This window comes from Patiria miniata, unplaced genomic scaffold, assembly GCF_015706575.1.
Source record: "Patiria miniata isolate m_02_andy unplaced genomic scaffold, ASM1570657v1 HiC_scaffold_27, whole genome shotgun sequence".
In the NCBI taxonomy this organism is placed as follows: Eukaryota; Metazoa; Echinodermata; class Asteroidea; order Valvatida; family Asterinidae; genus Patiria; species Patiria miniata.
In genome coordinates, this window is record NW_024037066.1 from 7,623,596 (window position 1) to 7,645,653 (window position 22,058).

Here is a 22,058-nt window from a genome sequence, read left to right on the forward strand (position 1 = left end):
CTGTATCTTATAATGTAGGAGAGTAGCCATTATGTTATTGTAAGCTGGCAGCAGCCAGACATTCAATCGATCTCTAGCTAAAACCTACATGGGACCCTGGAGACCTTGCTTCTAGCTCGGGAGAGAGCGGCAAGGAAATGACCAGGCGGCTTGCCTGGGATAGGATACCTCCAGGCATCGCGGAAGAATCTGCATCAGTGGAGGAATTACTCTGGTCTGGTTCTCAAGAAAATGAAGATGCAATATTTAATTTAGGGTCAACCAATGGGAATTTGAGGAACTGAATTAAAGGAAGTCTTGCACTGATCACAAAGTATAGGAAAACAGAAAAGGGTCTGCTCGTGAGTTTTTCCCCATGAACAGCTTCCTATATCAACGGTTGGCAAATGTAGACCGTCATTCGGTATAACTAGATTGTTTCGCTGGTTGTCTGAATTTGCGATCAAATTAATTTGCTCGTTGCAATTTTTGCCTGACCCTTTTTCATTTTATGGAATAACATTTTTTTTCGGGGGCGGGGGGGGGGGGGGGGAGGGTGAAATTGGAGCAAGGTCTGACCTTAGCCATTTGAGGTTAAATCACATACTTTTGAGTATTGTATTTCTATGATACTTTAAATAGACCTCAGTTGTCAACTGAAATTGATTTTAATTTGAAAATTAAAAGTCTCTAAAACACAAAGGTATATCGGCGCTGTGATAATTGCTGGATGCAGCTAATGGGTCTTTTATTTTAATTCAATTACTTCGTCTTCTACATAGGCAAGAGCGCCTTGGCGTAGTGTCTTCCTCCCTTGGCTAGTCTCTGGCTGCACTCTATGAAAAATAATAAGATTTGCATGCGAGAGACTACACAGCTCTCATAGTTTTTAATTAAATGTTGAGTACCGGTCCGTACTGGATAAAGATATCGGTTTATATGGTGTACTATCAAAGGGGTTTGGAATTAGTAATGTTCAAATATTTGGCTTTGTGCAGTAGCTTATAACTACATCAAACGATCCCTCACGATATCTGAAAAAGTTAATAATTATTATATGCCGGATATTTTGTATCTTAATGAATAAGAAGGGCTGTAAGACATAGATTAAATATAAGTTGAGTATATGGAGATGTTTTCATCCTGGCTGCTCGGCACGCGCTAGAGGCTTAACTTGGAGCGTCCTGCACCTGACACAACAACTCCCTAGTGGGGCCTACAAGTGCACCTCATCTCACGCCATTGCGCCTCATTGCACCGCACGCAAACACACAAGATACTGTCGTCATATCCCATGTCGTTCATAATTCACGGCTTAGACATAGTTACAGACAGTCTATGTATAGCACTTTAGCCGTGATTTCCTCCATCGATGGGAAAAAAAATAATTGAATGCTGGGAAACTGCATGACGTTTCCCATAATGGCGTTTCCTCCGTAAAGGTGGTGTCATGGTTTCTATTTTCATCTTTTACAAACAATGTTTTCAAATAAACCTTTTCCAACAAAAGGGTTCATTCCTATACAGCGAAATGTCGATAAGTCTAACTCTGATAACTCAAAACAACTGTTAAGTCAAAGAATCCATTGCCTTCAGTAATATATAACAATGATATACAACCCTGCTTAACTCAAAACTCTGCTTAAGTCAAATTTTGAACCTGTTCCCTTGAGGTTTGACTTATCAAGATTTCACTGCATTTCACAATATGATTTTAAAGCTTGGTATTCTTACCGTTATTGGAATCCACATATCCATTTCCGATACTGCGAAGCTATTGTGCAGAAATAATGTATCGATCTTATCAAATATTAAAGGAACATTGCGGGCTAGAATGCGCCAAATTGGGCTACAAACGCGTATTAAACAAAATGATATTAAATGGAAAGAGTTTATAGTAGAGTATAAACGTCCACACAACCATCCTTTAAAAACCGGGGGCGTTTGTGTTATTCTTGCGAGAATCACGCGAGAACGAATTTCGGGGGTCGCTGAGCTGTTGATGCTAGTTGTGAATCAAGCCGCACAGTTGTTCACATTCTGCGGACGTGTTGGAAACAACATTTTGTGTATTGGTGCTGTGTTTATTATGTATCATACACATACACAACGTGTACGATACATTGAACAGGCACGACTTGCAATAGGAAGATGTATGCCGTCACGTTGATGTAAACAACCGGGTTTTTTTTCTCGTCTTTTCTCGAGAACGGTAAGACATTAGGTTTGTTTCCTTTCAACCAGACCTTTAAATAGTACAAGTAAACAGTCAAACACATGTTATTTTCGGGGATTTCAGGCCGAATGCCCTCTTAAGGAACTCGACTTCCTTTTTGAACATCCCATTGGAAATAACCCCTCCATAAAATGCCCCAATATTCATTTCCCGCCTGATAAGCATGTAACAATCTCCCTGCCAATTTCCCGCCATTTTCATCGCACGCGGGAACAGCTGAGATCTGAATCTTGTTTACTTTGTCGGACGATCAGCTTTGGTGGTCGCTTGTGTATACGGGTTAAAAAGTGCGGCAACATGATTTCTGAGCGGTCTCCCTGAATGCTCGTCAGCCGTCTGGGAAATCACAAGTGCCGACAAAACTTGTACCAAAACGTGCTTTCCCGCCGAAATTCTCGTCCACGGCTTCCAGAAGTGTGCCGCGTGCTGTTGGGAATCCGTGGCTCTTCGATCCACGCTGTCATATACGTGTAATTCAAACGGGGGATTAATCGCTCTCGTTTTCAGCCTGTCGTAATGCAATTACAGAGCAGTTTTGAAATCACTGCAAAGAAAATTGCTTCTTTGAGTTGCTCAGATACATTCGGATTTTTGCTTTTGTTTAGGTAACTCGATTTAGCCGTCAATCTTCATGAATGGTTGACGGACTCACGTAGGCCATAATGTTACACAAGAATATGTTTTATGGTCAAACCGTCTAAGGAAAATTTTAAATGACTTAGGGAGAATAAATCCTTCTATGCAAAAGTTATTTGTTAGGAATGGGTATCGTTATCCCTCATCGTGTCTTGATTTCTTTTTCGCAACAAAAATTATGCACAATTTCAATTTTATTACAGAAAAGTATTATCAATCTACGATCCTTCTTCGTTGCACCACAGCCAACAACCCCTTATAAACCACGCTTTGTTTTCAGATTCAAACGAAAAAAGAAGAAAAGGTCGTCCAGTTTCAGTCAACCGAAGAAACTATAAGGTTATGACGCTGTTTTTTTTTGCCTTTTTACTCAGCTTAAGAGTGAACATTCGTTATTTTAGTGGCACGTCAAATAAACAAGGAGAGGTTATCTGAAGAACCAAATCGCTGTGGGTAAAAAAGGAACATCGTGCATAATTATGAAAGCATCACGCAGAGCATGGTCTATACGACATCTGTCATCACCGAGTCTATCATTACGTATCTCATAATTGGACCTTTCGTACACACAGCATCAGCAAGGGTCCTACCCACGCAAACTGCAAACTCAAGCATCTTCAAACTGAAATAGCATGTAGGATGAATTGAAGCCACCAGATATAAACAACCAAGACAAGACAAATGGCAAAACCATTTGCAGCGAGCGACATGTGAGCGAAGTGCCCCCTTCTTCATTTCAGACAGAATTGGTACCGTAAGTGTAACCAACGCTGACCTATTTTCTCTTGTTCCAAGATCTATGCTATCCGGTCAAACGAATGAATGATGCCCCTGAGCGAACTGCGTCTTTTTCTTCAACCGTAAACTGCCCGTAAGGTTGAGAGATTCTGATTACAGAGTGGGTCCGTGTTTGAGCGAAATCAGATCTCCAAGTCCCGATGATGCTGTTATTCCTTTTCACTCAAAGACTGAAGCAAATGTGGTTTTACGATTACGTTCATGGATCAACGTACGACAATAATACTATCGTAGTTTTTATCGAAATTGCCTTTAAAAAAAAAAAAAAAAAAAAAAAAACGCTAACTAAATTTTCTTCATTTTTTAATTTTTTTGATTTTTATCTCATTATTGTTATTACTACATTTATTATTATTATTTTAGTTGATTTATTTATTTTAATATTTTGTTTAAATTTTTTTAATTTATTAATTTACTAAAAACATTTTTTTGGGGGGGGGGGGTTCCTGGTGGTACTATAAAATTAACTTCTTTATCCTTGTGATTTTCATCACTAGAAGGGATAAAACGGATATACCACAACATCGTTACTTGACCTTGCCAAAAATGGATCGTTGGCTTTGGCAGAAAAACAGATTGTATGGCCTCGTTCTGAGTTCTATTCTTCCCTCCCCCCCCCCCCCCCCCCCCCCCCCCCCCCCCCCCCCGTGATAGATTCCACCCTAATTGTTTGGAGACCTATTGCTACAAGCCATGACAACCACAATCCCTGTGGATGTACAAAAACAACATCATTTCATTTCATTAGGATGTGTGCGGAAGTCTCGGCGATGTAGAGCAGAAAATATTGTTGTTGACCCACTTGAGGTATGAGGTCGTTTATTTCATAGGCAGGTTGATACCCGCATGTTAGAGCGAGAAACCCGGATGTCAACAAAACCAGCAAGGCAATAGTTGTTAGGCCAAAAAAAAAAGTCTCCGGCTTCTGGTATGGAGCTTGCCCAAAAAGTGATGCGGCGACGCGGCTTTTTTTTTTTTTTTTACCTGATTTTTTTGCTTCAAATGTCGGCTGATGACTGCAAATGGTGCCCGACTATAACTTAGTGCAAATATATGGGAGTCCAGAGAGGCCACATAAAGCTCATTCTCGACCATAACCCAATCTAAAAACACGTTAAAATTGTACAGCAGCAGTATTCCAGTCAAACCAGTGAGTTTGGCGGTTTTGGGACATCATCTTTCATTAAAAAAAAAAACATTTTTTATTTTGCTGACGCGCATGGCTACGGCGACGCGCGCGCATACCAGAAACCAGAGACTTTTTTTTTGCCTTATCGAGGAGCTCTTTGAAATCAATGCACACTACGCTGAGTACTATTGAGCAAAATCTACCGGATGAATTCCAGAAATTTCGGATGGGAGAATTATTCTCCAAAATACTGTGTGGTGTCCAGGACGAGTGTTTGGACGAGATACACGTCACGTTGTCAAATTTGTATGTGTGTTTGTAGTATATTAGTACCTTACTTCTACTTTGTCTTCTTCACACTTTGTTTGAGAACATGCATTGCGGAAAATGTAAGCCATTTTGTGGAATTCGGTTGTATGTTCCATTAAGTGCTATGATTTTTCCAAGATGTCGCACACTGTAGTATATAGGCCTACACATGCTGTTACAAATTATGTGTCACGTTTATCGCATGCGATGATTGGATAGAGCGCCCCCACTGGTTGACAGGTTAATTTTGAGATTATCAGTTTTGTACTCATTAATGTGGCTTATGAAAGTAACATCATTTCGAAACACACTTTTTGTGATGACGCAACGTCCGTTATTTTATAGGTCGACTCCTTTTGGAAGCTGTGACAATTATGAGCACAAAGCATCACCAGAGTTGCAATAAAATTAATATTGAGCAAATGATCCTCAAAATTATAAACAACAACAGACCATTTCCAATCCAACCACAAAATGACCCTTAAAAACTTACCTTTTCATGAATCACTGAATATTTTGATAACCGAGCAATGGGGGCATGACCGTGAAGACATATTCGTCGAAATCACAGATTTCGAGAACCTTATATCCCAAGAATAATAACCAAATAATCCCATATCACTAGCCATCGACAGCGCCCCCAAGGATACCTCTAAGGGCAACTGTGTTTTAAGCTGACGCAACGCATCTCAAGTGCTTTGAAAATAATCCCACGAAATTCTAGGAAAATTCATAACTTCAATCAAAAGGATTGAAATTATTCTGTGAACGCTCCGTGTATCTATCCACAATGCCCTACCCCTCGAGTTGTTTGCATTGTTTGGCTAAACGCCTATTATTCATTCCATTTTACGGGGAACGGTCGACGGTCCCTTAATATTAATGCGCCGCCGCTAGGGACGGCTTCCGAGAGAGGGTAAGTGGCTAGCGGGCGACGCTGGGACTCTGAGTGCCGGGGCCGACCTTCGAGGGCCGGGGGAGTCTGTTTTGACAGGCCCCGGTCATTCGGTAAAACCCCGGACTCGGTTACACTTTAATATCTTGGAATCAGTTGGGTAATGGGTGGGATCAATTATATGGGAAATTCTGCTGTAGATGATGACCAATCATTTGCTTGTTTCACTCTATGATGCTTTTTTTCTTTTATTCGGGTTAGGTTAACTAATTATGGCAACGCCAATATAAAAAAAAGTATTGCAATCGTTTTCGTCTGCATCAACCAAGATTTGGTTGCTATTGTGCTGTTAGTAATTTCATGGTACTAAGAACACAGTTATGGAAAAGTTAACTGTTTAAGACTTTCTACAGGCCAAGAACTGCTGTACGTTACTTTATACTCTTGTAATTCATGTTTGTTTTTTAATAATTCATTCTTTACATTTTTTCTTTACAGGAATGAGGATTTATAGGCTTATATCGAAACATACATCTTTAGTCAACTTTTCCCCTTTATGTAATAAGGTTTACTTCTAAGTAATTTATTAGATGAATATGATCACACATGCATTTATAGTTAATTATTTTGTATGGAGAGAAATTGCGATACTTCAAGCTGTGCGACCGCCCTCTGTTGGTCTTTTACGGGCACCGATACGCACATGCGCAGCACGGCCCAATGCGTCTCAGTATGGAATATTGCTTATATGGTTGGTGGGACGAGCAGTGGTCTGAGCGTCCATTATCTTGAAATCCTCGTTAGTCATGCACAAGCTATTGACACATATCTACTTTATTAACCGTTTGATCGAAGGAGATGAATTTGATACAGATGTTTGGTGTTGAATATTCTACACCATCACAAATGTTTGAGGTCTGATGAGTCCATCCCTTAGCGTGAACAAAGGGAACATATTGCAATACGCATTGCGAAACAAAATCAGTTTTGCTTTTGTCTTTGTTATTTTTGTATGACTTTGGTAAATGATATTTATTCGCCGCAGTTTAGAGGAGATTCGTTTTGTATTGTGCTACAAACTGTGATTAAAAACAAAAGGAGGAATCGTTTACTTTTTGTACTGATGTTTCGTAAAATTGAAAGATACAGGCGGTAAGTTTTGAACAATTTAACGTTGGTGTACGTTAAGGTAAGCTGAAAAAAATGTATGGAAGAAAACAAATGTGTTAAATTTTTGCATAACACTCTATGTTACCGCTCTTGGCTTCGAGATGGTAAACAATGAGAGACTGTTTCACGTTGGCTAAGAAAATAATAATAATAATATTATGCACTCTTGCCATCAGTCACCTGATTAAATCATCTTGTTGTGACCTCTCATCGCTTTACGTTTTTAACGAACATGTTCTCAATGAACATTGAACTCAGTGGAAGGAACATGATAAGGTCTCAGAAGTATGTAAGAAGTACATTTGAGGTTCCAGAGAATGTAAAAACAGTATTTTTTTTTTTTTTAACCCTACCTGTTTTTACAAAAGGCTGTGCTTGTGTCAATGTATAATGCAAAGCCTGTGCATTATACAACGACACAGGCGGAAATCTCACTTCCCCCGGTGCCCAGTCACTAATTCAATATGTAAATGTATCGAACAGCCATGATTTGCACACCAGCGAAACGTAAATTATTATCTTTGCCATTTCAGTGTGACTCCGACAGACGCCCTCTACCGACATGTGCCGAAGGGATACAATTGTCAAATTGAACACAATCATATCGCAATCGTCACAGCTTCGGGATGCGTTTAATTGCTACGGTTCCACAGCCGGAAAGACGCATTCACGCACGGTGTTTGCATCTCGCTAATTTTGTTTCAAGTTCACGTGTGACGTGCATATTCCTGTTTTTGCCATAATCGCTTTAGTTTCAGCAAATCCAATTCTCTTAATTGTCATAGATGTTACGTAAACAATCTTGTTGGAGTGTGTTGTACACTTTACTGGGCTTCGCTCACTAATTCTATGCCGAGTTGCACGCAAAGAGTGGTAAACTCAATAGCACTGTGATGTAGGCCTCTGGGTCCAAATGTCAGTTGTATTCGTTGTTTATTTTTGAAATATTTTTTGTATAATACTTTTTATTTTAATAACGAAAGATTACAAAGTGTATACATAATATGCATGTATACTTCCTAAAAAGACCTTTTAAGCACATTTCCATGGGTGTTACTTAAATTCCGATTATTTCGAGTGCAACCAAGCCAACTTAAGTTGTCAATAGACTGATGAAGGGTAAATATCGCAGTACAGCACGGCATCCGAATAAAACAAAATGGCTTGATGGTTGCATTTTAGTCTTACAAACTAATCATTTAAATGGATAAATGTCCACACACTCCCTTTAATCATTCCGGAATAGATGGAATTGTGTTGAATACATACAGTGACAGATTGTTTTGTTCTATTAGATGATAATGTGTAGGTCGAACACAATTAAATGGTAAGAGAAGAACTCACGTAGATCTTCAGAGGTCAATATCACTAGGAGAAAAACACACAGCCGGCTTTGAAAGAATCCTACAAACAGCAAGGATTCCTTCGTGGACTCTATTACTCCTGTCTAAAACTGCTCCATTAATAAGGGCCAATTCTTTCAATCGTCAAAAAAGATCAAGATAAGATTTAGGGACGTCAGTTGCTCTTGCCTGGCTGATCAATCACAATTCCGTCGGGCATCTTTCTCCCTCTGTACCCAGGCTGAGGGCTGCGTGTACTCATTTCAGCACGGACCCCGCTGCAGTTTGCAGAGGACACTAATCTCCACCAAATTGTGAAGGAAAGGTCAACGATATAACCATAAAACGGTTTGCTCAAATTAAAACTGCGGGGACAAATCAACGGGCGAGAGAGTGCAGTGACATGACAGGCGGGTTTGATTTGGAAGACCTCGTCCGATGATTTCCCCGTCGCAAAATGACGCCCTGTTGTACAAATAAACCTCAAGGAGAAGGTTCTCAACTTAAAAACATGACTTGTATAATAATAAATAAACAGACAGACATCACATTGAGACTTTTGATGGATAACCTTGTTGGCTTACACACATCTGTTCGATGTACAGGCCACTTCGTTTCGAAGCTGGAGATGATTTCCACGAAATTTGAACTCGTCGTCTAACAATACAATTCCTGGTAAGACCTACATTTTGAAGTGGGGAGGTGATGGTGTTTGGAGAGAAAACAACTCGAGTTCCTCGGGGGCTCAGTGGCTCTTATACTCGGTTGTCCACCTGCGGGGAGTTCAACACTTCAATTTCTCCAAAACCCAACAATTATCAAAGAAGAGGGCATTCAAAAGTCAAACGAAATTCACAAAATGACGTCAGAATCAAAAATGGTTACATGTTTTTTTATACAAAAATACAGCAACATCATTCCATCCTATTTCTTTTGCTGAATACAAATAATGTCTTCTTATGTTCCAACTTAATAAACTCTTTTTTTCTCAATGCTTCCATGGGTAAGATAATCCATACAAACATGGTGGTGAACGCTCAAATGAACACAAGAAATCCTACTTATACAACTGCCATAAATCGAAGGCTTCCGTGGAAGATCCTAAGGCACTCTCGTCTCATCCAAGGAGATGAGTGGAAGATCTTACCAAACTCTCAGTTAATCCCACCAGATACTGATGTCACGCGTGATTACATATACACAGACGGTTAAACAGGCTCAGGAAAGACTAAACCAACTGGAATAACCTGACTTTCGAAAGGATTTCTGCGAGGCTATTTTCGAATACGAATATTTCGTTTGCTGTGTAGCAGATTAAGAAATTCTGGAACAAACTGTCAAGTTTTTGCAAAATATGGTGGACATAAAAATGTAGGCCTAAGTGTATTCTATTGCTGACTTGACACCTCGCGTTTAATTCAAATGACCATTGCAAGAACATAGTTGCAATTCGATTCAATCCATTGCAACATGTATTTCTACTCAACCACAAACAGATATATAAATCATATAGAATGTACATGAAGAGAACTCAAGGAAAACATGTATGGGAAAAGACAAAAACAGAAAAAGGAGTAAAAAAGAAAATGCAATTAATTAATAGCAATAATAAGCCTCGGATTGTCAATGGCAGGTGATGTTAAAAGGAAAAAATAGTAATTAATCTCTCTTGATCTCTGCGGCAAGAAAGGAGGTGAAATAACGAAAATTAATGTAAATATTAATTGTTTTACGGAAGATATTCAAAATTTGATAAAAAGATAAATGACAATTAAGTTTAATTTTCTGCCATCATTACTACGAATTCAATACTAAGTTGCCTGACTCCGTTGCATCCTCGACATCGCTTGAAACGAATGTCATAAGAGCTTTTGAATAAATTGAGGAGGAGATCGGAACAACGATGCGGTTACCTCTTTTCTCTCGTCAAGGTATACATTGCACACAAAGATAGAGCGATATTATGACAAAACTTTCGTATTAAGTTCCTGGGATTCTCTGAAGGATAATGTAAAGATAGATTGGCGTGAAAAGGGGTTGGTCTACAATGGTGCAAGGGATATGGCTCAGCAGCAGATGCTGTATCAGAAATACTCGTCAAACAATGAAGTCACTCGGTTGGAAATGAATGATCTGAGGCGTGACAAGGCAATGCCATCCTTACGACACCATTTATGGAATTTATCATTGCAAATGAGACGAAAAGTTTAAACAGCAGTAGGGGAATTCTCCTGCACATATTAATGTCTAATAATATGGGAAATACATCGTGGTTCCAGCAAGGGATCGACCTCGATTGCCGATCTAACTCATTCATTCGAGTGTGCACATGAGACTTAATAGCCATCTCCTAGCACGAAGGTTATACGCCCATGGGCGTTGCGTGGGTAGAGGTCGCGATGTGCACTTTTTTCCCCCTTCGTCGCTACCGGGCCGCTGGAATATAACTCATCCAAAGCGAATTATGGAGCGTTTAAGCCTCCGGAAGCACGTAGCCGAGACCCAGACCGTGATTGTGGGTTTTTCTTTGCACAATCTGCGGCCATCCCTGGGTCTTCTTATTCGCGGAGGAAAATTTAATATACGGGCGGGTGAACTGGTCCCTTATTCCGAATTATAACATGGCCATACGTGAGTTATCATTCTAATGTATTCGGTGCGAATATGGAAGAGCACCATCTCATGAACAGTGGCAGGCGAGAGATCGAGAACACATGGAAAACAAACAACACATTCAAATCGACTTCTGTGCTTTGTAAAAATCTGTAAAAATACTTTATGTATTATTTTATTTGTATAATGTGGCTTTCCACTTTTTACGATCACAGTCATATGTTTGCCTGCATTTGACATAATTAAAAAATGCAATACAATTTACTTGGAACGTATTGCCTTCCCAATTATTTTTTTTAATATCGAGTCGGAAGTCTGTTTTGCACTACAGTTCTAAAGACACCATTTGGTTTACTCAGAATTTAATAAAGTCAACCTCGTTTTACTACTTGAATACCATAATTGTAATTTTATTGAAGTGTCTTTCTTGAAATTCGGATCATCGTAAAAGTCACGTGGTGCAATTAAGAACATATGGTTACTGCCGAATGAAAAAGGCCTAAAGGGGGCTTCTCTTTCTATACATTATTTTATGTAAATTGGAATCCATTAAGCATGGCTTTGAAGGTTGGCACGCTTTAGTTATAATACTTGGGTTAGAGTTCACAAAGCATGATCATTGTGAGTTGTTAAAATGAATTGAAATAGTATCATTTGTCCATATTATATGGAAATAGTAATCAGCAATGCCTTAAAGCACATTCATGGTGCTGGTATTAATTAAACGCCATACACCAACCGATCCAGTGGTCTTGTGGTTTGACAGGTGTCGCGCAGAATTATTTTGTAGTAATTCGGCGACTGTTACCCCTGATATCAAAGACTTATACTTGTTTGATTCAAGTGTTGAGTCATGACGTAATTAGTACATGTTTATTGTAAGACATAGATTTTAACAGAGATATTCGGAGAGGAATTTTTCGAGAAGGGGTTGCACTAAAATATCCCAATTTATTACGTCTGACACCCGGTGCCCGCCCTCTGCAGCTGTAGGCTATCGATCGTGATACTTGAAACCTTGCATTTGACCGACAAACATTGAGAGATTCCCAATTCGAATGTCGCTTAAATAAGTCATGACGATTTGGCGTGCCCGAATCAACAAAATAAATGAATTGCCATTTTTTTCCCTGTTCGTCTGAGATATGGCCCATTTGGGAATCCTGTAAACGTGACCGAAATACACCCACGTGCACACAAAATGTTTACGTTACATACCAAGTGTGGACATTCCCTAGGTTTCGTGTGGTTAAGAAAAACCAGTGGAAAAAACTCATTTTTCTCAAACTGTGAAAACTCTTTCAATCCAATTTTTTTTTCTATGATCCCCTTTAGTGTTTCTCTTCATTTTGCCTTAGATAAACCTAACACAAAAATGCCTCTAAACCTGTTTTCCAGAAATGGGGAAACACTGTGTGGACTTGCCCAAGTCCACACAACGTCACCTCTACCTGGTTTATGTGGACCTCTTTTGTTCGGAAGTCCACACAGTGAATGCTATGCCTACCCATACAATTTAAATTTAAACACAATGCTTAGCCTACCGGCATTTGTCTATTTGTCTAAGGTCACAGGGTCCAACAAGTATTTGTTTTTTAAGCAAGGGCCTTGTTACACCCATGTCTTTTCTTCAGTTTATAGGGGCCGTTAGGTAACAGCATGATCCCATTGACAATCTTTTCTAACCATTTTGTTTTTAAACAAACAATATTATGAAGGTCCATTATGTAATCGTTCGAAAGGAGAAAGCATCTTTTTTTTAATTTAGGCCTATGGAAGTTTAAATAAATTGCATGCGAATAGGCATTGAAAGTCGTCGTCACATTATTCTCCCTGCCGGCCCTGCACAATATCCTCCAAACTGCGACATCAGGTGCTACGTAATGAGTTTTCTTTCATCTAAAATGTATTCATTGCAAATTAATGATCGATAAATCGATGTGCTCACAGTGTGTTTGGGAATGACTGCTTATGTATAGTATAGATCAGAAGGATTATAACACTGCCTCGTTAAAGGACAAATGGATGTAATGGTAAGTTACCAACATGTTCACTATCATCAAAAATGTGTCATGGCGGATATTGTGCTTCTCGCTATAGTGAAGGCATTTCTGGGTCTTCCAATGTTACAAATGAATCTTCGTTTTAGTCTTGGACTGCCTGGGAGACATTGGTTTCACGTTATCACCAGTGAACGTTATCCTGGAGTGTTTTTCATTTAGGGATTCGTATTGGCGATTTCCTGCCGTCTTGTGCCCGAGGTATAGTGAGCGATCGGCGCTCTGAAGTGCCCTTGACTCACAAGAGAAGTACTCGTGTTGCGTCAGCGTGAGGGAAAGTCAGGAGGATATGCAACCTGTTAGTATGGCTCTCGCTTTTTTATCCTTAAGACGATTTCTGCACGAGATGGTGTAATGACAATTTCCTCGTTCGTACCACGTATGTCTTCAGTTAAATTCAGAGCAAACGATTAATATCCAGTATAAAAAATTAAGACTTGCATCGAAATGGTAGGGCGTTGGGCAAAATTAAGAGACTGAAAATGTCTATTCTGAAAACATTGATTTTTGTCGTTCGGGGATTACTTTGAAGAAACTGAAAAGGTTTTTTTTTGGCGGTGGGGGGTTTCTGTTAGTTTCCTGCATTGCTTTCGGTTCATGAACGGGTCAAGTTACTGTATTAGATCAATACGGGATATTTTTTTCATCGATTTGTAATGCAACTGAAAAAAAGAGGAGAAACTTGCAACAAATTTATGTTTGACTTTAAATTGACGGTGAGCCGGCCACTTAAAAAAAAAACTCCCCCTGCATCAAGTCTGTGGCCTCGGCCTTGGCAAGATATCCGCTCTCCCAATACGTTTTCCGTCCATTTAATTCTGATAATTTAATTGACATTGCCAGAACCTCTCGGCTGAAACTGATCAAAAAATAATTATCAAAATCGTCACAGAATATGAGGGGCACTGCGGACATATAAAGTTGGCGGCTTGCGCCAGTCGCCACACCAGTTGCATGGACATTATGCCGTTTTCCCGCTGGTTGGGGGAACTACACGCTAAGACAATGTCTTGGTTTGTGATTGCAACTGAGGTTTCCCACGTCTAGTGAAACGCATAGATTCTACTTTTTATAATGAACAGCTCTGCCTTATGAAGAGGCAGGAATGTAGAAATCCATCTTAATTTCAACGTGACAAGGCCAATTAGGAAATCTACTGGCAGAGCAATAAAGATAGTTTTGTGTCGTGGCTTCAGACTGTACGCGGGCGTCAGTCATGGCGAACCAGTCCAGCAGAAACCATTGCCGCTTGGATTTTGTAAACTCACTGTCGACGAAAAGCGGCAAGAAGGACAAACTCAAAAAGGAAAAGTCAGTCTTCTTTATAGAGCCTCAAGACAGGGAGAAAAAGGTGAGTTGAAGCCAGTTTTGTATAGAAGAAATAATACTGCGGTTTTCCACACTAACTCAGCAAGGTATTGGAGGGATTATCTGCGTTCTGTGAGGGGGCGTATGTAAGATGACACTAATCCAGGTATTACCTTTGTAATGTTCTCTGTTTTGCCAATTCTATGTTTGATATGTAAAGTGATTTTTGTGTGTAATCCACTGAGGTTGGCGAGTGTACACAGTGCTTGTAATGGATTTATGTGTGAACGCCTGGTTGCTCTTTTCGCACGGGTCTGTGGTATACGTTTACCCTATGGGGAAATGGCAGTACCGGTGGTCTTTATAACGCACTATACCAACTGGCCGATCTCCTAAAGCACAGCAAGACGGTATGGGAGTGTTTAATTGAATTACAAGTCATTTACATGCTGGCAAGCTCCTTGTTAGGGCTATCGGCTCGTCTTTGTACGGACCCCGTGTTGGCACGGAAGGGGTGAATCTTCAGTCACGCGCTTTATATCGTGCCGAGGGGTGACCTATCCTGCCTCCTGCGAGTTCCGATTCGCGTGTGAGGCCCACGGCTGGCCTGCTCGTACCTCGCTCAAGCTCCTCCTTACAAGCTTCACTTCGTCAGCTCACCTCTGCACCCCGTCCGAGCTTTTCATCACCCATCAAAAGGGGAAGAAAAGCAACTCTTCAAATTTCACACCTCTAGCCTTCGCTCCAAAAAAAAATAATGTGAAAGAATCCCGAGCTATCGAATTGCTTTTTGCTTCAACATCGCATCCGAGGATGATGACGAAGGGCAGATAATGAAGAATCTTCCCCGGGGATGAGTGATCATTTGTACACTGATATCGGCTGCTTTCACGGACGGAGAGAATCCGGGATAATAAAAACCATAAAACGTTTCCGCGGTTCGTCGCGACTTTTGTAGATCGCATTTTATTACTGAGTGACACAGTTGCACGAACTACATTACTGCGAGCGGAGGAGAGAGCGGTATAGGGCGTATGTACGCTCAGCAGCCTACGTCAACATCTTATCATTCAACAAAAACATTGTGGACTTACCCCCTGCGATGAGATCAGACTCTCGGATGGGAAATGAGGCTGGGAGACAAGACATGATACAAGGAGGAACTCAAATTGAGGACAAGAGGTGGATGTGAGAGAGAACCGAAAATGATGCTGGAACCGGGCCACGAGAAACCTTCGTACCTGAAAACTATACCCAATAAACGCGCTCATGGAGGGGCAGCCGCCGCCGCTGCAGCAGCCGCCGCAAGAAGGATGTCTGTAAGTAATCGTGGACTAAATGCTTACAAACTTATGAAGCTACTCATATTCCGAGTAATTAACGTCGATTAGGGTGACCAATTGACCATCGCTTGGTATGGAGTATCAGAAAATACAGTTCACATGAATTTCGGTTTCAAAAAAAGAGGATACAAGTTTTACATGTGGAAACGCTTGGTCATTTTACTGGGTAAACGAATAATACTGCTGTTAGTTGTAATGCCCCCAGCAAAAAAAACATTATGCTAGTACATGTCGTTATTATGTCATCCCGACGCACTAATTTACATGCAATTAGTGCGGAGAATAGCATCGCTGGCAATACATTTATAATAATAATAATAATAATTACACATTTATACCGCGCAACATATCTGTCCAGAAACAGGGCACCCAAGGGGCACATCAGGAAAAAAAAAATAAGCGAATCTATTTTGGTATTTTATGGCATTTAGGCCTACATGAAGCAACAATTCACAAATAACTGCTTATTTAATAGGCCGTTAATTGTTGAGTTTTTATTTTAATTGACGGTGTTAATTGAAATAAAAAGAGTCTTGTCGAAATTGTGGTAGGTTTAAATCATATTAATGTTGGGTTGCAGGAAGTAATATAGAATCATAATATTATAGACTACAGACTACAAATGTCCAATTCTTTGGTGGGGCGCACAATTATGTTCTATCTTCAATTATAAGGTATGTGTCATAAAACTCGGCAACCATGATGAGTTCCAAAAAGTATTCAAATTGCTGGTTAGGATTCAGTGTGTTAAACTTCAGGACAATTAACGAAAAAAAGTCGATGGGTGCTGGTAGAATTTTAAACAACTATACCACATTACATTACTACGACACAGTTACCGGTTTATGGAACACCTTTTGTTGCTGATAGTTCCAACAAGGCTTCAGCCCATCTGTATCTCAGAGAATTGTTGTATGCAACGTCAATATGTTCACGCAACGGGCCCACAATTATTGTGAAGTTTGAACGGCATATTCCTGCAGAATGACTCGAATATACCACCGATTCACTGCTTTTGTTTTCGTATCATGACCTCCCCCCCCCCCCTTTCCTGTTTATTGTGGTTATATTCGAGGGCCCAATTAATTTGTCCAGTTGCTTGTCATGATATAAAGTATATCATTTGTTTTCTTTCTATTTGTAAATAAGATGCATCCAAGGATAACGAGTCAATAATAAGTTGCTAAAAATATCAGCGTTAAAAACAAGACATCCTCAGCAAAGTCGTCAAGTCAACACAATCGTGGCCCATGACGTCATCGAAAGCTGCATTGCATTATTATTGGGTTGACAAAACATTTCGGGTGGGTTTCATCTCATTTGGTTTCAGTAGCTCGGTAATATTACGATTGTGTTCTTTTATCTCCAAATCACACCACCCATCCTATATGGATCAGACTAATAATAGAAGTTTCCTGGGGCAAGACACGCTATCTCCTCAAACAATCTCTACCGAGACGAATCTCCTTTCATTGGTTTGACTAAGAATGGATGAACTGAACCATCTCAGGTGCCGGCATTTTTATTTCCTTCGTGAAGCGAACGAGTTTTTGGTTTTACTGTATTATAAGAAACTATCGTATAAGACCTAGGGTAAAAAAAGCGGACAAACAAGAATGCCTTCCGAGAATTGCAGACATCAAACATCAAACCATGATAATTTGTTGACATGTTTTTTTGCAGATTTAAATAATATGATGTCCTTTTTGGGGTCGGTTTATTTGTTAATTTTGTACACTCGTCCAGGGAAGAATCGAAATGCATTTCATCTTCTAGATTGCAATCAATCATACCGGCAGGTTAGTATATCAGAGCATATTTTGGGACCTGCGTGTCTTTAGACTTCATTTGGTTGTTTTTCCCCCTGGAATTTAAGCTTCGTAAGAATGATGGAACAGTGGACTTTCAACTTGGTGACAGGACAGACACACGGTCGTTGTGATTGATATGCCTTCACTTTGTGGTAAGACGAGTCACGTCTCATGTAGAACCATACCGAACACACATTTGAAATTGTCATTTCATTATTAGAATCTCACGAGATTATACCACTGTGTACATCTCATTCATAGGAACAGGTGTTAAGGAGTGTTTATCTTCGACTGATGAGTTCTTGGTAGCTTTTCATCTCTTGCTTTGGGAATTCAAGAGGAACCTAGTCCAAATTTGGGCTGTTCAAGTTATACACAAACAGTTAAAGTCGAAAGATTCACCTCTTTGTTGATTTAACACCGTAACAAAATGTACATGTAATTAAACATTGCAATTTGCTGTGAATTAAAATGAAAACAAAGTTGTTAGTTCTTATTGTGCCAATCGTAAAATAAGGTCGGGTCAAGCAAATTTATTCATGGTATAAATAGTAGAAATACCTATAAGCAATCAATACAACATTACTTGGGGTATACCTATATAGGCATAGTGATAGCTGGATTATGACTTAATGACAGATAACTTAATTATGCCTGTAACTACGTGACAAGGCATTGTTTTGATAATCATTTCTAACACGCGCCTCTGCGAAGGACAAATTTCTCCGCCATAAATTTGTTATAATGCGACTAATTATCATAATTGTTCAGCCATAAAATACACGTGCGACCCTCATACGCAGCTTTTTAATATTGGTATATTTTTATGAGTGTCGGTATGCGTGAATAACCGTTTTGGCCACTGCAGGTGGTTGCGCAAACAATGTTTGCATACGCGACCGGCTGCAACTACTTTGACCGCGCCGACATGGAAGTACATGCCAACTCCGTACTTGTAACTTCGGAAAAATATAAGATGCATGTCCGCTACTGGACTTACATTTCTGACTAAACGGCTGTTTCCATAAACTGAAATATTACGCAGATATTAGCAAAACTGTTGTTTATCAATATGACCTCAATATGAATAATTGAGAAAACTTCCTTTAACGAGAAAAAGGTGTTATGACTTTTGTTTCAAGATAACCTTTTATCGCCGATAGAGTAAACGAATTCCCTGCAACTTAATATCAAGATCTTATTTTTGGAATCCCGATGAGCTAGCCAAACAGCGGGACTTTTTTTTCAATTGTCATCCTTACTATTTTCATTCATGAAACAGCCTCCGGGGAAATATCTTCGTCCAAGCAAACGCACTCTTCATGATTACCCGTCACCATTCATTCCAAAAAGAAACAGTGGCCTGAATATCCATTGATGCGCATTTATATGACACACAAAAGCCGTACATGCTGCACAATCCCCTCGCAATTTGTGTAATTTCTTTCAGCATATAGAACAGTCGTATACCAATGAAAAGGAACAAAAATATCAGGGAAAAAATGTATACGACTGAATATCAGCGGCAAAAGGCGCAAATGTCAACGCTGTATTTGATGAGCTGTTGTTTGTGTTAGTGCGCAATACACGGCATTGTATCAGCGTGTAGTACTTTGGAGTGTGAAGAGAGACACCAATGCGATTGATCCAATAACGCGAGGCTGTTCAATTTTCTTCGAATCTATATTTCCCCTCTGTTTCGGGAGAGAATATGTTGAACCTGTTTTACTAGAATAAATTGTCGCGGTTTTCTGTCAGATTAATTTGGCAGGGACTGGCGTGTCGGTGTAATATCAAGGAATACTCAATCAATTACGTTTTAAAATTGCTTTTGAATTTTATTATGGCACACAAATTTGGTTTAAAAAAAAATTGACTGAAAAAAAGTATATGCATAAAATGTCTAGGAAATTTAAATCAGTCTTTTGAAATCAATCCTTTATGCAACCGTTAAGATCAAGGAAAGCTTGACTTTTGAAATATATAATTTTTTTGAGATTGATTTGAGACCATTACAAACATGCATGAGATTTTATATCATTGCTATATGTGAATGAACTTTTTCCTCTTAAATTACAAATTAGAATGTGTTTCAGATGAAGACGGCTTGATTTAGCCGAAGTGTTTACTTAATGCTCACTCTTCTCATTCAGTTCCCCATTTGGAGACAGACTTGTTTGTCTCTTGCTGTAAACATGTGCCAAAGTGAAACATGTGCCAAATTGGTCTGCCAGAAAAGTGGTCGATTTGCTCCAGTGCCGTTTGGCATTCCCGAGGTGGCCATATCGAGTTGGTGTGTCGACGGGGTGTGATTCTGGTACGATTTACATGTCTTGTGTTTCCCAAAATTCATTTATTCTGCGCGAGAACTCCCGAGTGGAAGATTAGGTTCGGTTTAGTGTGGGAGTTGGCTCCAAGTTATCCGCCGTTTTTCTATTCCTCGGGGTTTCATTTCGTCTGAAATCGCAACTCGTTACAAAGCGGTTTTGTAACATGAAACAAGGGTAATTCGAAAATCTAGACTTCAATTATGTTGCAGGTGTTCGAACGTAGTATTTGAATATATCTCACTTTTATTTTTTTGACGGCTTTGTATGAAGGTTAAATACCATCCATATTTAGAAGGTGCAATTATGTCGTAAAAATAATTAAAATATTGAATGACTCCCTTTCGAAAATCTGCTGACAACGTTTCGACCTTTTAGTCCATAACGTATTGTTGGGCTAAAAAAAAAGTGTAAACAAAAAATCCTCGCAAGAAAGTAAGAATCGCGCAGCCAACCTTTTTCATATAAAACAAATTAATTTTAATATGTTGGGGCACAAACGAAAATTTTCAATTTACATTAAACAAACAGCTTATGTGGCGCTGTGTGGATCCAGTATGGACCCAGGCTACTCACACTGTCAAAACTGAATAGAAAATTAATTTTGAGATGTGGCCTGGCTGGCTTCTTCGTGTACAGAGAAGTTCGGCTGACATTTGGCCGGCCGGATATCTGTATTAGTAACTTTAATAATGAAATTGCGCTGTGTGGCTTGGGCGCTAGGGCGCTGAGTCGCCGACTGTATGCCGGTATAATGCGATGTGAACTAGCCGCATGACTGGGCATGTGAAGGGCGTCGAGGACCCGCGGCCAATATCTTGTGACGTTATGAGGAAAATCCATTTTGTATTGAAATTAATTCATTTCAGGAGTGAATGCACCAACTGCATGCAGCTCCTCGATCGGCAGAATGTACAAACTGCATGATAATCTGTTGAAGAATCATTTGCCAATCTACTAACCGTTTCAATTGTTCTGAAACTCTGCGATGGAGGTGGATGTCCTTCTGTTTAGTCCTGAAGGCCAAAACAGATTGACGTTAATGAGACGAAGACGCGATTTAATAACACACAGGTCAATGTTATTTTTAATATAGATTTCTCAAGTATATCTGTAAGGCTTATTTAGTCACTTGATGTACCAATCAGAGGCAGGATGTAAATACAGTTGCGATATACTGGAAAACCTGCCTTTAATTATTTTACCAGTTGGGTGGTTAGAATTACCATTGCGTTTACCAGATGGGTGGTTAGAATTACCATTGCGTTTACCAGTTGTGTTTACGAATCATTTGAAGGTATACCATTCAGGTGAAACATGGATTTCCTTTGCGGTTGAATCGCATTAAAAGTGGCTAAACTAAATAACATATGCTAGCAGGAAGTACACCTAGCATGCATTACTGCGCATAGACCACATTAATTTGGATGGTTAAGTATGCTTTCTATTAAATCTTGTTAGGGGATAATCTTCAGATGTTCGCCGATGCTGTCGGTTCTAATGCCCAGGCTGGTTTACATTGGTCCGTGATCGGTTGTACCCATCGCATCCACCTGACCATTGTCGCCTGAGCAAATGGACGTATGCTTTTAAAACTCTCGATTCGAGACTAGGAGCGGTTTGTACAACCGATTGACAAACACCTATTAAGAGATCAATCATCGCTTAATGGTTTTTCTGTTAGGAAAGGCAAACATTCTGCGCTCCTCAAAAATCAGCATTGCTAATTGCATTAGTATTGCAATTGAAGTTTGATACTTACCCATTTTGCCTTTCCTTTACCTTGAACATTTAAACGAATACTCGGTTTAAATATTACTCGGGAGTTGTTAAGAAGCATTACTCATAATAGATTACTTTCTAACATGATTACTTTCTAACGACGGAAAGGATTTCCTCATTTGGAATTAAGGGGAAAGAAAAAAGGGATGGGGTTTCAATATCCAATGACGGTACAAAAGTGATGAAATCTGACATGGAACTTTATGTTAAAAGATTCAACGATTTTTTTGGACAAAACAATTTGTGTCATGGAGGGATGTTTTGTGACGCGTCCATCTTGACTCTTTGGGGCTGTACCCATCTTACGCTCGTATAGCTT

General features: G+C 39.7%; 1 protein-coding gene across 1 annotated transcript in view; it reads left to right on the forward strand.

Moving 5' to 3' along the window:
* Positions 1-14,838: 14,838 nt before the first annotated feature.
* Positions 14,839-22,058, forward strand: part of LOC119734478 (short transient receptor potential channel 4-like) — a 49,671-nt gene continuing 42,451 nt past the window's right edge. The window contains exon 1 of the mRNA XM_038208004.1: positions 14,839-15,795. Within this exon, the coding sequence (XP_038063932.1) occupies positions 15,682-15,795 (114 nt within the window). The 5' untranslated portion in view covers positions 14,839-15,681. The remainder of the gene's footprint in view (positions 15,796-22,058) is intronic.